This window comes from Homarus americanus, unplaced genomic scaffold (assembly GCF_018991925.1).
Source record: "Homarus americanus isolate GMGI-L3 unplaced genomic scaffold, GMGI_Hamer_2.0 scaffold7626, whole genome shotgun sequence".
NCBI lineage: Eukaryota > Metazoa > Arthropoda > Malacostraca > Decapoda > Nephropidae > Homarus > Homarus americanus.
In genome coordinates, this window is record NW_024718273.1 from 13,158,976 (window position 1) to 13,177,219 (window position 18,244).

The window sequence follows — 18,244 nt, forward strand, 5'->3', positions numbered from 1 at the left end:
AACTAAAGCCATTCACTATAATGAATTAAACAAATATCTTGAGTAGGATGACTTCAGTGCTTAACGTTCAACTACATAAACTTAAGTATTATGTATATAAATAAGTGAACCTATACACATAGGTATATAAATGCACACACACACACATTCATTTCGTAAACTGGAGCGATCACTATACTGGAGAGTGGGGGAGCTGCCATACACAAAACAGCCCTCCAGGTATTATCGCTGTGAGTGCTGCGTCACGCCTTCCTTGGTTGTATATAGACGATACCCGTGAGAACTTAGCGACTGTGTGGGAACCAGTTAGCATTATGCAACTTACTAGTATAGTGTATGTTAGTGTAACATAATTCTATAATATTCAGTGAGTTACTATATCATATATTATTCGTGTGTGTGTGTGTATGTGTACGCTTGGAGGATCACCACGCAAGAAGGTGTCAATACTTTCTAGTTAGCCGGACTGCATAACGAGGCAGACAAGCGCCAACGCCAGAAAGACACTGCCGCAGCCCCTCCCGCACTAGATGTAGCCCCCCACATATGCAACATCTGTGATCGACCCTGCCGGTCACCAACTTGGGTGACATCCTTAATAACTCATATCATTGTATCATAGCAGGATGATCGTCATACTCATTTCCGAGTAGAGTGTGTGTGTGTGTGTGTGTGTGTGTGTGTGTGTGTGTGTGTGTTTCTAAATAGCCTTAAGATGAACCACAATTAACGTTTTTCGCAAATAGGGATAACTATTTGTTTTTATTGCTAAACTTGGTGGAAATTCGTTTGTAAGAGATAAATTTATTCCATTTCATGTAAAACATCGTTTACTGCCTTAATAGGCAAATCAAACGCAAATTATGTTACGTTAGATTAGGTTAAGTTAGGAATTTTGGTAATAAAATTGTATGACGTTCAAGCTGTGTAGCTCTAAATTACAGCCCCCTCAACAACCTGACACTGTCACCTAATGACAATATCTGCTGTAAAAATGTGATACACATTAAGCCAAAGTACAGCATAATCTCTGTAGAATTACCATAATTATCTCGCTACTATTTATATGAACGTCAATTATACCAAATATGGTCGAGTAGGACTGACCATCTCGCCAGGCCTTCCTCTTGGTTTGCTGCAGGTCACCAGAGTAGCGACTCACTGCTCGGGCAATAGAGGAGATCTCGGAGTATGAAAATAAATGGAAAATAAAAACAAACAAAACGAAATTTGAGGTCATACCCATAGCCAAATTCAAGCCGGCCCCATTGATGATCGACGACGAAGAGATTGAGTACTCTAAACAAGGCAGGTTGCTCGGCCTCATCATTTCTCGGACGGGCATCATTCCCCACGTGAAGGACAGACTAAATAAAGCCAAAGTCGCCGCAGCCAAATTAAAACGTTCTAAATTGATGCCTGAGAAGATACAAGTTCACCTGTACAAGGCGCTGGTGAGGCCTGTGTTGGAGTACCCATCTATATCACTCGTCACACTCGGGAAGACTAGACTACAACAACTACAGAGCTTCCAAAACAAATGTTTGAGGTCAGCCAGTGGCCAAGAGCCACCCTACCAGGAGATAGTGGAAACCATCCACCTAAGAAATAAAACAGAGGCCCTCAACTTCAGGTTCCATCGCCTAGGGAAGAAGGTTTGGGACAAGCTCCTGGACGACCCTCACAGCCCAGACCACCTACGCGGGGAAGACATCAACGGAGGGAGACCCCACGCCTGGTGGCCCAGGAGTCTGCCCGCACTACAACAACCCAAACCCTCGATCCATCTATGTCCGCCGCAGTGATCCACCTTAGATTAAAACTTAGATGATATAAATTCACATTTAACAAGTCACAATCAAGTGAGTCCATAACGTAATACAGTATAAGATGTTAATAAACTTGTAATTGTAAAATCAATCTAGTCATTGTCTACTGAAATAACCATTGTGCAACCTCATTCTAAATCCTAGGTTAGCTTAGTTAGCCAACAATCTCTGTAATATGTAAAACAAGGGGTGTCGTCCCCCTCTATTTAACTCATTAAACTTCTTTTCCAACCTTTCCCCCCACGACTATATGTTGTGACTTCTCCATCCCTCATGTCTGGCTGTGCCTTGAGCCCCAGCATGCCTTCCATCCTTTCCCCACCTTAACCTTAAAAAAAAAAGAAGAAGAAGAAGAAGAAGAGGGCCTTCCTACCCCCCACCAGCTCAAAAGTGTGCATTGGTGTGTGACTTATGGTTAAATTGATCTCCCTCTAAATATGCTGCACTGTGTTGTTTATTATATATACGTACTTCTATATTTCGTGTTGTGTCATGTGCCTTTCAGTGGTGAATGTCCCCTTGACACCCTTTACATGTGCCACCATCTCCTTGGCAACCCTTCTTTCACGTCCCCTGTCTCAGTTTGCCCCTTGACAAGCCCCCTGTATGGTATTATTGCCCTGATCAGGCTTCGCATTGGCCGCTCAGGGTTGACCCACGGTCAACCATTACGTGATGACTGCCTGGTCAAGTGTCCCAGTCCGGGGGACCTTAGAAGGCAGCATCTCTCCAGGCCTTCGGTATGGGATGGTGACTACCACCTCTCCTGGGTTCTCGAAGCAGATGCAGTACATAATTTTTACAGGATTTGTTTTTGTTTTTGTATTTTAAGTATAATCACATCTATATAGTAATGCCCCATGTGTTTATCAAAAGTCTTTCTTTTATCTGGGAAATATCTGGTAATGTAGAGTTTCGTTGGCTCAGGTATCATAAAAATGTATCGTATTTCCTATGTATTGTTTTATACAAAGAAATCAGTACAATATTTTTATATAATAAAAAAATCCTTCTATGCTACTGAACAAAGTGTTAGCAGGCATTTATTGTATCCTTCTGTAACTTAATTTCGTTAAAGTCATGCTCTTCTTATTAACATCCGTATAATTGAATATGTGATGTTTGTTGTAGTTATTTGATTTTTATAACTTTATTAATCAAGAAATTTGTCAATCATAACTCTCACACAAACACGTCAGGCTTCACAATGTTTAGATATTCTGTTTACGGGACATAGCAATACTTATTTTTATGCTGACTACACACAGAACAGAGGCCCGAGAGTAGGCTACATCACCCACGTTCTGGTGACTGCTAGAGATGTGTAGCCCTGAGTATATTGGTATGGTAAAGTACGAGTCATAAAATGTTTCGGAAGTTGCATCACTTCTCTTTGTTCGTTCAAAAGACTCATTTTATGGCTGAGAAAACTTTTTTATGTACTTCAGGGTCATTTGGATCAGAGTGAAGCCATCTAAAATTTTCCATAACATTAATTCCATGGTAAAGAGTCGTCAGCGTGGACTTAATAAAAATAAAAGTCCCTTCAAGCATTGAGTCAGTGAATGGATTAATTAACCCAGAATCGATCTCGAAGAGCTTTGGGTGAAACGACTGGTAAGAATCGTCGAGTACCGGGAGTTATATGTATATGCCCAGCCGGTTCTGGAATAAGAGTATTTGTAGTCTCGTTCAAAATTCTTCAAACACTGCTGGAGACAGCTGGCAACTCAAGGCCGTTTGTTTACTATAGTACGTAGTATAATATAATACGAAACAACAAAGCCCAACCATTAATTAAGTAACGGGGAACTAAGTAACCAATCACCGATAACCTTTTACATTCATTTATATTTTTTTAAAGACGTACTATAGTAAACAAGCGGCTTTGAGTTGCCAGCTGTCTCCAACAGTGTTCGAAGAATCTTGAAAGAAGACTGTACATGGTAGTGACGGCGTGACGAAAACACTTCATTCCTTTAAATACCATGACATAAACCCCTGATTGTACTGCCATCTTATACTCGAGGGAACAGTGAATCATATTTAAAGAGTTAAGTCAGACATTGTACTCAAGGATTATGTTTGTTTGTTATTTGTACCGAGGGGGTCAAATAATCGTACTTAAAAAGAGTTAGTAAGATGGGTGACTCATTGGACTAATTCATTGTACCCAGGAGATTAGCGCACTGGAGAAAAGAAGTGACGAGAGAGAGAGAGAGAGAGAGATGGATGGATGGACAGATAGATGGATTCTCACCTCTCACCCCATGCTCCAGTTAGGCTGTTGACATTGTCAGTTGAACAGCCCGGAAAAGACTTCTCCATTTACTCTTGAACAATAGATAGTCTCTCTCTCTCTCTCTCTCTCTCTCTCTCTCTCTCTCTCTCTCTCAACCTGTTCCGATGATTTTCCTCTTCTGTGTAAATACCTTCTCGGTGTTATCTTCCCCCTCAGTATTTGAACGGCTACTTATTCTGCTGTTACTCATAAAGCATTATTTTGGAACTCCTATCATGTCTGCTTGGGTGTTTGTGTACCATTAATGTTGTGTTCTTCGTATATGAAATCCAATATTAATTCTAAACCAAACATCTTCACCATTACAACACCATCACATCACCACCATAATATCCTCACCATCACACCATTACATTATCATCATCACGCCATCACCATCACATTATCATCAAAATGCCATCGCATCATCACCATCACATCATCACCATCACTTCATCACCAATAAACCATCATATCACATTTAAATCCTCACCAACTAATCATCGTCCTCACACCATCACATCACCATAATACCCTCTCCATCACACCATTACATCAACATTACTGTAGATTGCGCATCTCGTCTGGTCACACGTCACTGGGTAAGAATAATGAAAGTTGCAACAAAGGATTAAATGATAAATAGGTCACCGTCTCCGCAGAGCAAAGCCGACCTAAGGAGAGAGAAGGACAGTCGACATCTCATCCAGGCTGTAACATAACTTCTGGGCTGCTGCTTCTGTTCGGATAGCACCTCTGCGAGTCTTGCGTAGAAGCATCTTGCACTTGGTCCCATCCCACCAGAGGTAGTGAACACCAGAGGAGTAAAGCTGCCTTGATCAACGTTCTGAATTCTCTCCCCGCATGCCCTTATCTTGGCGTTGTCGTTCCTCCTATGTGCAGCATCGAGAGCAAAGTTACGGTGACATGCGGCCATGGGATTAAAAATCCTGATGCCGAAGAAAGCTCACCGTTCCCGCGTCCAGAATCTTCGAGTACTGACGTCAACACGGGCTTCGTTGGATGTGTTTGAAGTCCTATGTTGGAAATTCTCACCGTCCAATGGAAGGAGGGTCGGTTCTACCATGACATCACGACAGATTTCCTTCAACAAATTTGCTGTGAGATCCCTTACTTCGTCATGCCTCATGCATATGAAGCCCCCTTTCTTGCACACCATGGCGTGATCGACGTCATAGGAAGAGCCACACACGCATTGGGAGGGCAAACCTTCTACTGGCCTACCGTACATTAGAGCATTGGCATCTGTAAATTCTTGTTTATTGAGACTGAAACCATTTGCCCTTATTGGTAACGTAGTTAACCAGTTCAAGGCGCCCACCTCCTACACTATAGCTACTTTTTCAAATTCTCTGGTACTTGCAGCATCAGTTGCTGCAACTTATCACTTTGGCCGTGCTGTCGTTCTGTCGTGATGGACTGTCGAATCTTGTTTACTTCACTGGTATCCACCTCATCTGTTGTGTTCTGAGCTATTATGTGGTCAATGAGGGCTGCCGTAAGCTTAACTGAGTTTTGAAGTTCGTTGGTAGCAATCTCCTCTGGATTGGTCAATCCCATTCCTCCCAGTCTCGGTGGTAGTGCAAGGAGTAATCTTTCTGTTGGGGATAAGTGAAGATGTTTCACTAATTATGGGAATGAAATTGACGCTGATAGCTTCTTCCAGAGGGTGGAGGAGGGGTCCGATATCAGGGATAGTGCGCATCAGGTAGTTCCATCGATGCTCGACTCCATGGGTGAATGCCGCAAAAGCCGCATGTGGCTCTGTGTTAACAATATCAAACAGAGCTTGGATTTCCCTAACCCATTCATTCACCTTTCCCGTTACCTACTCGGTCTTGAAGTCCGTCGTGCCGATTACTGCGTCTAGGTGTCTTTGGCCATCCTTTGTTATTTTTACCTCACTTCCACCGAACACCTCCATTGCCCATTCATAATGTTCTGGCTTCACAATGAGGAAGGACTTGCTGGAATTTAGGTGGTACCCTATTTGTGGATCATATGATGTTATCAGTTCCCACCACTTTTTGATGTCCTCCACTTTTCCTGCTCCTGTTAGGTCGTCAGTATACTCCACTTGCTTGACCTTGGTTGTTTCAAATTTTATTGTGTGTTGGAGCACGGTTAGGCCTAGTGCGTACACTGCCATTGCAACAGGGTCCCCCTGCGTTGCTCCTTCTGACTGTATGATGGTATGACCTCTTAGAGCCTTGATGTTTACTATATAGAGGTCTGATGGATTCCTATAGGTGTTTTCAACATACATTGCGAAGCTTAGACACTTGATCTTGACGTTGTGCAGTGCGACCTTGCAGTTAAGTATGTTGAATGCGTTGGGAGCGTCAGCCAGGAGAACAGCCTCACAATCACGCTGCACAAATATCGTTCTCATGTTGTGAATGGCAGCTTCCACTCCAGCCTGATAGCCAGCACAAACATGCAGGTTCCCTATCACTGCTCTGACATCATCCTTTACCACCTCCATTATGCATTTTCCGATGATCCGCCTCAGTACATCCCCCACCCCTATAGGCCTACATCCTGGATTCTTATCCAAGTGAATGAGGCGACATGCCGTCAGAGCATGGTGTTGGCAGCAAGAGGTTGCTAGCTTTCTTGCAAGGGCGGCAATGGCAGTGCAGAAATCACTTGCTCCTAAAGACGCCTCCATCGGCAATATTTATAAGAACAAAGGAGACTGGTGAGACTGTGGCTTCTACCTTGGATCTCGCTGCTGTCCATAGCTGGCAAGGTTATCGCCCTTCCTGAGGCGGAAAACTTCCTCCCAGAATCTCAATGTAGCTTTAGACCAGCACGTGGCGCCACTGACATGATCTTTGCTGCCCGCCAGATCAAGGAAAAGTGCAGAGAACAGCGTCGTGGCCTGTACATGGCTTTCGTCGACCTAACCAACTCCAAGATGGCATGAACGGCAGGGTCCTGCACAATGGTACCCACCCAGTCTGAGTTCTTCCCCATCACAACAGGGGTTAAACAAAGGTGTGTACTGGCACCAACTCTCTCTTCCATTTTCTTGGCTGCCTTCCTTACTCGTGCCAGTACCAATTTAGCCGGCGGGGTGGACATCCAGTACCGGTGAAGGGTATTTTCAACTTAAGACGACTCCAGGCAGGAACATAGATGTCGGCCACTTCCATCACTGAACTTCAATATGCAGACGACCTCACCCTTGTCGCTCACACTGAATGTGACCTACAGGAGATCCTGAACGCCCACGCAGATGCATATGCACACTTCGGCCTTGAGGTGAATGCACATAGGACTCAGATTCTCTTTCAACCTGCCCCTGGTTCAGACACATCTCCACCATTCATCCAGCTTAACGGTACTACTCTCTCTAATGTTACCAACTTTCGAAATCTCGGCTCCCAACTGTCCACCACCGCGAACATCGTTGAAGAGATTCAGCATCGGTTCAGATGTGCAACCCAAGCCTTTGGCAGACTCCTAAGCCGTGTCTTCAGCTGTAGGGACCTGAAATTATCTACAAAGTTACACGTATATCGAGCAGTGGTCCTCTCCACTTTGCTATATGGCAGCGAGACATGGTTCACATGCAGGAGGCACCTCAAGGCACTTGAAAACTTTCACCAACGTAGTCCATCCTCCGAGTTCGCTGGAAAGACAAGAGAACAAATGCCAGTATTCTTGCTGACACCAACTGTAGGAGCATCGAGGCTACCATTATCCATGAACAACTATGCTGGACTGGCAATGTTACCCGTATGGACGACAGTAGACTGCCAAAGCAGCTACTTTACAGTCACCTAACGAATAGTAAACGTAACGCTGGCGGGCATTTGAAATGGTATAAGGGTAGTCTTAAGACGAACCTTAAAAATTGTCAAATCGACCCCCTCACCTGGGAAATGATTACTCCACATCGTAACGCTTGGAGGAGCATCACACGGGAAGGTGTCAATACTTTCGAGTTAGCCCGACTGCAAACTGAGGCAGACAAGCGCCAATGCCGTAAAGATGCTGCCGCCGCCGATCCCACACTAGATGTAGCCCCCTACATGTGCAACATCTGTGAACTACTCTGCCGGTCCCGTATCGTTTTCTTAGTCACCTCAAAACTCACAAATGAAGGTGACATCCCTATGTGAGGGAGCATTTTCTCGTAAACTTTTTACCTGACAAAATGTTTACCTGATAAAACAGAGAACTTAAGTCAGACACACACACACACATAGAATATCACAGATAAATCCACATAAATGTGTTAGTATTCTCCCTGGTGTTCCTCTCCAGTTACAATATGACAAACTCCATTACACCACCAACACAGATCACGTCGCCTTGTGCAATACATACTGTAAGTTGTAAGAATGGCTGCTGGTCACTGAACCAAAACCATAGCCATCCCACGGGAGTATATTGCTCTATAAAAGTACCCATCTTGATATTATTTATTTTTCTTATCATTCCTTATCTATGGTGAAATTTGATAAAGGAACGCCATTTCAACTATAAATTAATGTTTCCTGATCTTGGTGTTAAATGATAACACCTCAACGTGTCCGGTGTTGAGACGATAATAAGCACCGTTAGGCAGACGAAAAAAAAAACGGGTAGCATTGCGACAGTTCTTAACACAAAATGATTTACTTCTCCGACCTCCTCCTCCGCTCCTCCTTTTCCTACTTTCCCTACTTTCCCTCCCTCATCTTCGTACTTCCCCTCCCTCCCACCCTCTTCCTCCGCTCCTCCTTTTCCTACTTTCCCTCCCTCCCACCCTCTACTCTCACTGCCACCTCCATTGTGATTATGATTATGATGATACTGATAATACTGACAGTCAACACATGGGTCATGACATTCGCAGCAAAATTCATAATGGTCTCGTTAACTCGAACCCATGGCGTCTTCTCTTGACAGTCAGTCGGTCACTCGGAGTTAATCAAGGACCAGGGCCACATATCTATTCTATATTTTTTGGTTTTGTTGGTTTTTGTCCTCTAAATAGAAGAGATGCAACAACACCCAACTTGTAAGTTTGACTTTTAAGATGCCATCCAAAGACAAATGTCGAAATTGTACAATAACCAATGACAATCTCACCTCTTATGTGCTGTTACGTGGGAGAGAAATAACATGGGAGAGGTTTAACATGGGGGAGATTTAAATGAAAAAGATTTAGCATGGTAGAAATTTAAATTATAAATCTGTGAATTTTGCTCACGTTTTATTTCACGAGTGAAAGGCTTTTATTTTACCATCTCACTACACACACACTCACTCACTCCAGCTGCCACTACCAGCCAAGTACAAAGATTCTACATCAAGACCTACAGGAGGATTACTGACTCTGCAGTGCGTCTCTTCGGGCAGTGGATAGTTCACCATCCTTGGGCTGAAGTACTTAATGTGGATGACGTGGATACCAAATGGATAAATTATATCAACACCACCACGGAAGCTCACCACCACTTATTCCTCGAGAAGTCCAAAAGATCACACCCAGCTGATTTGCCCTGGATCGCACCTCGGATCAAAAGACTTATGCAACAGAGAGACAGCGCCTTTTATCTCAATGACACAACCGCTACAGGTCCCTTTGCAACCAAGTCATCCACGAAATACACACCGCAAAGAAATCCCACTACCCAACCAAGTTGCAACACTGGAAGCAGACCAACAACAGTCAGTGGTATGGTAAGCTTAAAGAACTCTGTGGACTAAACAATAAGACTCACCTCCCTTTCCTTAGCCATCTCACTAGTGGTGACGCAGCTGAGCAATCAAACAACCATTTCGCAACTATATGCCAGACACTTCCCCGGCTTGACTTAACCAGTCTCCCTGTTTACCTACCAGCCCCCTTTCCCACTGACATAGTAGAAGAATTTGAAGTTGCAAAACGTCTGGACAAACTGAAGTTAAAACGCTCCACCACCCCCATTGACTTCCTAACGAAACTCTACAAGGAGTTCTCCCCGGAACTAGCTAAACCCCTCTGCTCCATCATCAATGCTTCCCTCAGCCAAGCAAGATGCTCAGCTGACTGGAAGACCTCATATGTGTCACCAGTGCCCAAGTCAACCATCCCACAATCCTTAAATGAGCTACGACTCATTGCAATCACCCCAATACCCAGCTTAATCTGTGAAAGTTTCGTGTTTGACTGAGCTTATGCTGACATTGCAGGCGCCATAGATCCTCAGCAATTTGGCAATATGAAAATTCCTCCACCACTCACTGTCTTGTCAGCTTTCTCGACTACATATACCACCATCTGGAAAAACGAAAAATGTCTGTGGTTGTCGCTTTCATTGACTTCACCAAAGCATTTGACCAAGTCGACCACAATTTAATCATCAACAAAGCTATCGGCCTCGGGTTTCGAAGAAGTCTTAAACCATGGCTCACAGACTTCCTCAGCCACCGACGCTAAGCTGTATGCTTCCGAGAGGCTGTCTCCACTTTTCAGTCACTCACCTGTGGCGTCCCCCAAGGCACCAAGTTGGGACTGCTCTGCTTCCTTATGCTCATCAATGATGCCCTAAGAGAAACTCCTACTCGCTGGAAATATGTCGACGACTCCACTATTGGAATCAGCGTCAACAACTCCGCTCCCAACTATACCGCCCTCCAGGATTTATTGAAGTCTCCAAAATTGGGCCATCAACAACCACGTCACCATCAACCATACCGAGACCAAGGTTGTGCACTTCGACCTCTCCTCCGACGTTGTCCCACCTCCTTCCATTACTTTAGACCCCAACACACTCCAAGTTGTAGACTTCACTAAGTTCCTCGGCGTCACTATAGATAACAAACTAAATTGAAAAACACACGTCAATGAAGTTGTCAAATCCTCCAGTTTCCGTCACCACCTCTTCCTCCGACTAAGTCCCTCGGAGTTCCTGTGCCCGAGCTCCTCAGTGTTTACTCAACATTCATACTTCCCAAGCTCACCTATGCCTGCCCTGCCTGGTCTTCCTCCCTAAATAACACACAACATAAACACCAAGAAAAAGTGCAAAAGAGGGCATGAAAATTTTTTCTCTCCCCTTCCTACGCCATATATCAAGAAGCGCTCAGTACACTGACCCTCTCGGATCTCTCTAACCATCGCCATAACCTCATCTGCAAATTTGGTGAGAAGCTTCTGCACCATCCTCGACACCGGCTCTTTATACCACCCGATGTCCCTCGTCCGCGAATTGCTGTTCGACACCACGTAAAGACAGCAAACAGTCAATTTTAGCTGTATAACATCTATGTTCGGTGTAATGAGCTGCGAGCGGACGTGTTACCAAAGCCATCAGGTAACAGTGCTATGCTGTGATGTCCAGTGTAACTCTAATGGGAAGGTGTTCGTGAATTACATCAATAATCATAATATCACTGTACACGACTCAGACAAAGTGACACATCTTATGGGGAGCAGACTTGATTATGTGATTAGGTATAACCTAGTAGACAGTAATGTCAAGGCTAAGGTCATCTCAGACCACCTAGTCAGTGATCATTATGCAATACTTACTGAATACACTGTTGCTGATGTCAAGTGTGAACCCCATCCTAAGCTCAGAATTAACATCCCAGATAATCTTAAACTGCACTTCAAGGCCTACATCCACAGATGGTATGCTGGATATACACCTGGGTCAGTGGATGAATTTTGCTGTGATCTTGTAAATGTCATTACCACATATTATACCCCCTGGGTTAAGTCAAGGAGGAAGGGGGGCAGCACTAAACCACCTCTGTGGACACATGACCCCATCCTCACCAAAGAAGGAGAGAATGTAAAACAGCTTGCCAACACTTATAAGCAAAATAAAACTAGTGATAACCTCTTGGCATTCCTCAAAGCTAACAGAGAATTTCGTGAACTCAAAGTTCAGGTGAGAAACACCTATTGGGAACAATTCTTACAGGGTATTAATAGAACAACCACTCTAGCAGAAGTGTGGAACAAAATTAGAGCCATTACCAAGTCACCCACCCCAGTCCAGCTTCATCACAGCCCTGCAGAATATGCTGACATCCTATTAGACCAATGGTCTGGTGTGTCACAAATCACTTCCCTGCCTCCTGACATACAGCAATATCTTAACACCACACACATTAATAGGGGTTTCAATATTGAAATACCCTGTTCCTCACCAGACGTTACCGACCAGTTTCCTATAACACACCACGAACTAGCAACAGCACTAATGAAAGGTGAGTCATCATCCCCTGGTGAGGATGACATAACCTATAACACCCTGAGATTGTCGAATGAGATCCCTAACCATCCACTGCTTGACCTGTATCAAATGAGCCTCACACAGGGTATTCTGTCTAAGACATGGACTCATGGAAACATAGTACCAATCCCTAAAGCTAATTCTCCAAACTTCAGGCCAATTTCACTCACATCCTGTATGTGTAAAGTCCTTGAAAGAGTTGTTCTAAACCGTCTCATGTTTCAAGTCAAAGACAAACTAGCCCCTAATCTGTACGGGTTCATGCCCGGGCGTAGCACACAGACATGCTTTGCAGAATATCTTGTTTACTCAAAAGATAAGACACAAACAGCTTTCATAGACCAAAAATCAGCCTTTGATATAGCTAATAGAGACATTATACTTGAGCAACTAGCTAATTTTGGCATCCAAGGTAACATCCTCACACGGATAAAGGGTTATCTGTCCAACAGGTATGCCGGTGTTCTGTTTAGGGAAGTTAAAAGTGCCAGAATGAGATCATTTGAGCTTGGCACACCTCAGGGAGGAGTGTTAAGTCCTATGCTCTTTAATATACTGATGCACAAGCTTATTGCTGACATTCCAGTTCAGCCAAACGAAGCCGTAATATGCTATGCTGATGATATCTGCATTATGACACAAACCAAACTCAGGCCCCAAGCCTTGCTGGATGTATTTGCAAGGAGAACTGTTGAATGTGGTCTCATAATATCTGTTGACAAGACGAGGATCCTCAATCCTCGTCCTGCTCACCCTCTGCCTCTTGACTTTAACATTAACAGCATGCCCTTGGAACTATGTAGCTCCTATAAATATCTTGGAATTTGTGTGAATGATGCAAACTTTGTCGGCAACCTTTGTGACACTAATGCAGCGCATTAAACCCCTCAGAACCCTTGTTGGCAAGGGCTATGGAATTAACATCATCTATGCTCGTACTTTCTATCTTCACTTCATTCGTTCTGTAGTTGACTATCATGCTCTCCATCTTGTGACTATTCCGCCTAAACAACTCAACAGCCTTGAGGTAGTGCAAAATGAAGCCATGCGCATCATTCTAGGTTGCCCAAAATCAACCAGAATTGTAAACATGAGGAAAGAGCTCGGACTGCCCTTCCTGAGAGGATAGCTCTACTTAATACCATGTTTTGTGTCAAAGATTTGAAGAACAATGGTTCCCAAACTACAGCTCAAACTAAGTTGATGTTCTATCTAAGTAATCCCGACCATCTCGCTAACCTTCCACAAAAGACTCTCTTTGGGGCATGGCTTCATAAAAGTGTTGCAGATCTCTTGAAACTGAATGTCCCAATCACCCCAGACGATCCTATTAATGCCACTCCTCCTTGGCTGGATATATCAGTTCCTATTAATTACACTCCTGTTGGTAGTAAGCAAATGTTAAACACCGATGTGGTGAGATGTGTCACACTAGAAACTATTAACAGTCACATAGAGAGTATTAAATCAAGACAAACACTGGTAGAACAGGCTGTGCAATTATAATATATAAAGAGAAAGAGATGATAGTGTCAAACAAGCAAAGGCTGAACAACTGGGCCAGCACAACACAAACTGAACTAACTGGAATCTACTTAGCCACAGGCTACCTCAAAGAAAATGGAGGTGGAGTGATATTCTGTGACTCTCAAAGTGCTTTGAAATCAATGAACAGCCCGTCAGGCTCTATGTCTAAAGTTGTATGTGATACTAAAAGGAATGTGATAACTGCCAATGAGAACAACTTTCGTATCGAATTTGTGTGGATTCCGTCCCATGTTGGAATCAGGTATCGTGACCGTGCTAATAGACTGGCCAATGAGGCATGTAAGAAAGAAAATGTTGACCGTGACCTTGGCCAGTCCAATGCTGTAACTAAAAACATTCAAGTCATAATCATGAACTCTGATCTAGAAGAAGTGAGAAATGCAGAGAGACCTGACAGTTGTAGCATTAGCAAATATGACAAATTTTGTGACAAGAGGTACCGGTATGGCCAGCATAAGGACAGAACCAGACAATGTGATGTAGTCGTGGCCAGAATTAGGCTAGGATACAGACACATCTGGCAAGTTAGTAACGCTGTGCCCATACCGGAACACTCAGCATGTAAACTTTGTGATAAACCTCTAAAGCATACACTTGAACACTATATTATTGAATGTGACACTGTCAAAGACTTCAGGCCACCTGACTTATTGTATCTTGAACTATGTAATTACTACATTGAATCAGGGGTGCTTGAGGACATTCTTGCTGTTTATCCCAAATTTGCTAGCCCACACTGATTAGTCTTCAATTAGAATATGACTCCAATGTATGTGAACCACTGACCTATATATACTGCTAATGAATATGATGTATTTCTTCTTTGTGTACGAACCTCTGTCCTGCAGTGGCAGTGATACAGTGGCATTACCCACATGAATCTGACCTATATATAGTGTCAATGAATATGATGCATTCTTTGTGTACGAACCTCTGTCCTGTATGGCAGTGAAGAGTGACATTACCCACATGACTCTGACCGACGTATATGTATTGTATGTATGTGTGTATATGTGTATGTATGTGTGTATGTTTGTATGTGTATATATCTTGATAAAATCACACGGGAAAATGGAAACAACGGAGCACCTTAGCCTCTGAAGATGTCTTGAATAAAGACGAAAGCTAAGGTGCTCCGTTGTTTCCATTTTCCCGTGTGATTTTATCAAGATTTATCTTATCCACGTTTTCATTGTGGATTTACATGAAATGTATATATATATATATATATATATATATATATATATATATATATATATATATATATATATATATATATATATATATATATATATATATATATATATATGCAAATAAATCACTGTAGGTGCGCGTGATCCAGGTATATGCTGATAACCACAAGGAAAAAGAAACACGAAGTTCCCAAGCGCTTTCGTGTAATTCACATCTTCAGGTGAGTACAACTAAGTAGAAGTCAGAACAAGTATATATATATATATATATATATATATATATATATATATATATATATATATATATATATATATATATATATATATATATATATATATATATATATATATATATATATATATATATATATACAGAGGAGGGTGAGATCAAGTCCACAGAGGTCAAGTATAGGTAATGACCCTACTAATCTTCACAAAAGCACCGCAGCGGTAGGTAGTCAGGTCAGAGGGAGAAACTGACCCAACCTTCTCACCTGGTTACAAATCTTCTTAATTACAAAATTGTCCAATTTGTACTTACCATTACTCAAATTCATGTTAACGGATTAGGTATGTTTAATGAGACTAGATTCTATATTGTTCCTACTGTCAATTGAATTACAAGGTAATATTGAGGAGGCATTATCCCAGTCAATGCAATGTTTATTATCCCTCAGATGAACAAACAAAGCATTGGATTCCTGGCCTGTCCTAACACTATATTTAAACAACATAAATATAGGACCATTGTGGACCTGAACTCACCCTCCTCTGTATATATACAAGGTGTCCCATAGGTTTCCATACAACGTATCACCAACGCCATTACAAGCATAACTCCAGCTGTGCTTGAACGTGTTCTTCAGCAGTGGAGGACACGCATTGAAGAGTGTTTTCAACAGAATGGTAGTCATGTAGAGCATATTATATAAATAAAAATGGATTTTCATATAAAATAAATTTTTCCTATATATGGAAATTTATGGGACACCCTGTATACCTTGTTTTGTACTTCTCCTTAGTCTGTACTCACCCCTAAAGATGTGAATTACACGAAAGCGCTTGGGAACTTCGTGTATGTATGTATATGTACTGTCAATGAATATGATGCATCTCTTTGTGTACGAACCTGTGTCCTGTATGGCAGTGAACAGTGACATTACCCAATGAATCTGACCTCTATACATATATAGCTGTAAATGAATATGATGTCTTTCTTTGTGTATGAACCTCTGTCCTGCGTGGCAGTGAGAAGTGATACCACCCTCAGTGTCAAGACCTGACGGAATTACTCAGAATAGGCAAACTGTACTACAGGCTTTGCCAATAAATTTGTTAAACTATTAAAAAACCACAACCGCATCCAGCCCATACGAGCACGTACTGATCGCTATAAGAACAGCCCAGTCCCAACCATTGTAAATTTTATCAATATCTTGTAATCAACCAGTGTATATTTTCAGCCTTCCGACTGCCATGCTCTTTCAATATCACACACACACACACACAGAAAACACGGAAGACTCACCAATAGAAAGAGCGATGAGGGGTTTCTCAGGGTGAGGAACGATCTGTAGGTTCTCAACGATGTTCCTGATGGGGTTAAAGGTCTTCTGAGCGAAAACAGAGGCGGGGACGTCCCAGGACTTCCTACCACGCATTGTCACAAAGGTTCCTCACAGGTACTGTCCCACACACACACACGACACACCTGCTTCTATATCTTGTTATTATTCTTACTATTTTCTTTTAAAGGTCTTTTTTATTCTTTTTTCACCCCTGTTTATTTTCACTTTGTTCGAGTCTTTCCTTAAAATGTTTCTACTGTGGAAAAAATTATTCAGTCGATTATAGGGAATTTTTAGTTATGAAACACAATATGTAAATTGACCAAAAAAGGGTTTTAAATTTCACTGCATCACTTCATGTAATCACAGAAAAAATATTAAGACGAATTTCTAACAAAACCCTAAATGAAAAGAGTCCTATATTTGTTTTTGTGCATCAATTTAGTACATACAAAAATCTTCACCATGTATGGCGTGAAAGACTGAATTCACGTTCAACTACAAGACTCTAACACAGATATTTAAAATTTTGCAAAGTTAATCCGATGTCCAGGAAGAGATGAATGACTATTGGCCAACAAACTGAGTATGCAACCATACTAAGAGAGAGAGAGAGAGAGAGAGAGAGAGAGAGAGAGAGAGAGAGAGAGAGAGAGAGACAAGCCAAGACCAGGTGACACGGGAGAGACCTGTGTGAGTGTGACGTGCGTAGGAGAGGCGAGAGGCTGCACGTCCGTGGCGCGCGTTGGTCGGCCAGTGTCTGTGTGTTGGGTGGTGTGGTGCCGTGGGTTCCTCACTGACACTACCTGGCCTCGCCACCTCCATACTTCTTCCAGGCCTCCCTCCTCCTCCTCCCCTCCCGCCCCCCTTACTCTTCCTCCTCTACTACCTATTTCTCCTACTCACCTCCTCCTTTCTTTCTCCCCTACTTCTTATTTGTTGTTTTGCTTATTTTTCAACATTTCGACCTTCTATCCTCTACTCTCTCGTGCCCTTCCACTCCCCCTTCTCCTTTGCCCTCCCCCACCTCTCCCTCCGTCACGCCACCAGTTTCCACCAATGGTCGCTCAGTCAACCCCCACCTCCCCCCATCCCCCCGACGACGACTTAACAACGCAACAATATTATATTTGCAAAATACTCGAATCTTCTGCGCCTACCAACACCATTATCTCTCTATATAGACAAATTACGCGTGTTGTTTCATCATCCTGTAAGAGTTGGACCATTTTGCAACACCTGTCGTACTTAGTTCAGCCATGACTTAATAAGCTGTTAACTCTCAAAATAATAATTTACTTAATGATAATATTTACTTATCATGGTTGAGGTCTAGAATCAACATAATGGTTTGTGGTATATGTCGTGGTTACATATGGCAAGCCAGCTCATGACGTCATTCCCTGCTGGGCCTGCCAACAATCTTATATCTGTCCCACAAGTCAGACGATGACATAAATATTCCTCCCGCCAACTCAGTCATATTGACCTAGAAATATCTACGTCCGTTTCTTGATTCTGATAACTTACATCTTCTTGGGTTAGATGGAGAGGACATAAAGGAGACATTTCAGCACTC

At 42.7% G+C, this 18,244-nt stretch overlaps 1 protein-coding gene across 1 annotated transcript in view; it reads right to left on the bottom strand.

The window, feature by feature from the left end:
• Window positions 1-17,478, bottom strand: part of LOC121859416 (tyrosine aminotransferase-like) — an 80,450-nt gene extending 62,972 nt beyond the window's left edge. The window contains 2 exon segments of the mRNA XM_042356209.1: window positions 16,626-16,921; window positions 17,355-17,478. Of these exon segments, the coding sequence (XP_042212143.1) occupies window positions 16,626-16,758 (133 nt within the window). The 5' untranslated portion in view covers window positions 16,759-16,921; window positions 17,355-17,478.
• Between the last annotated feature and the right edge of the window lie 766 nt (window positions 17,479-18,244).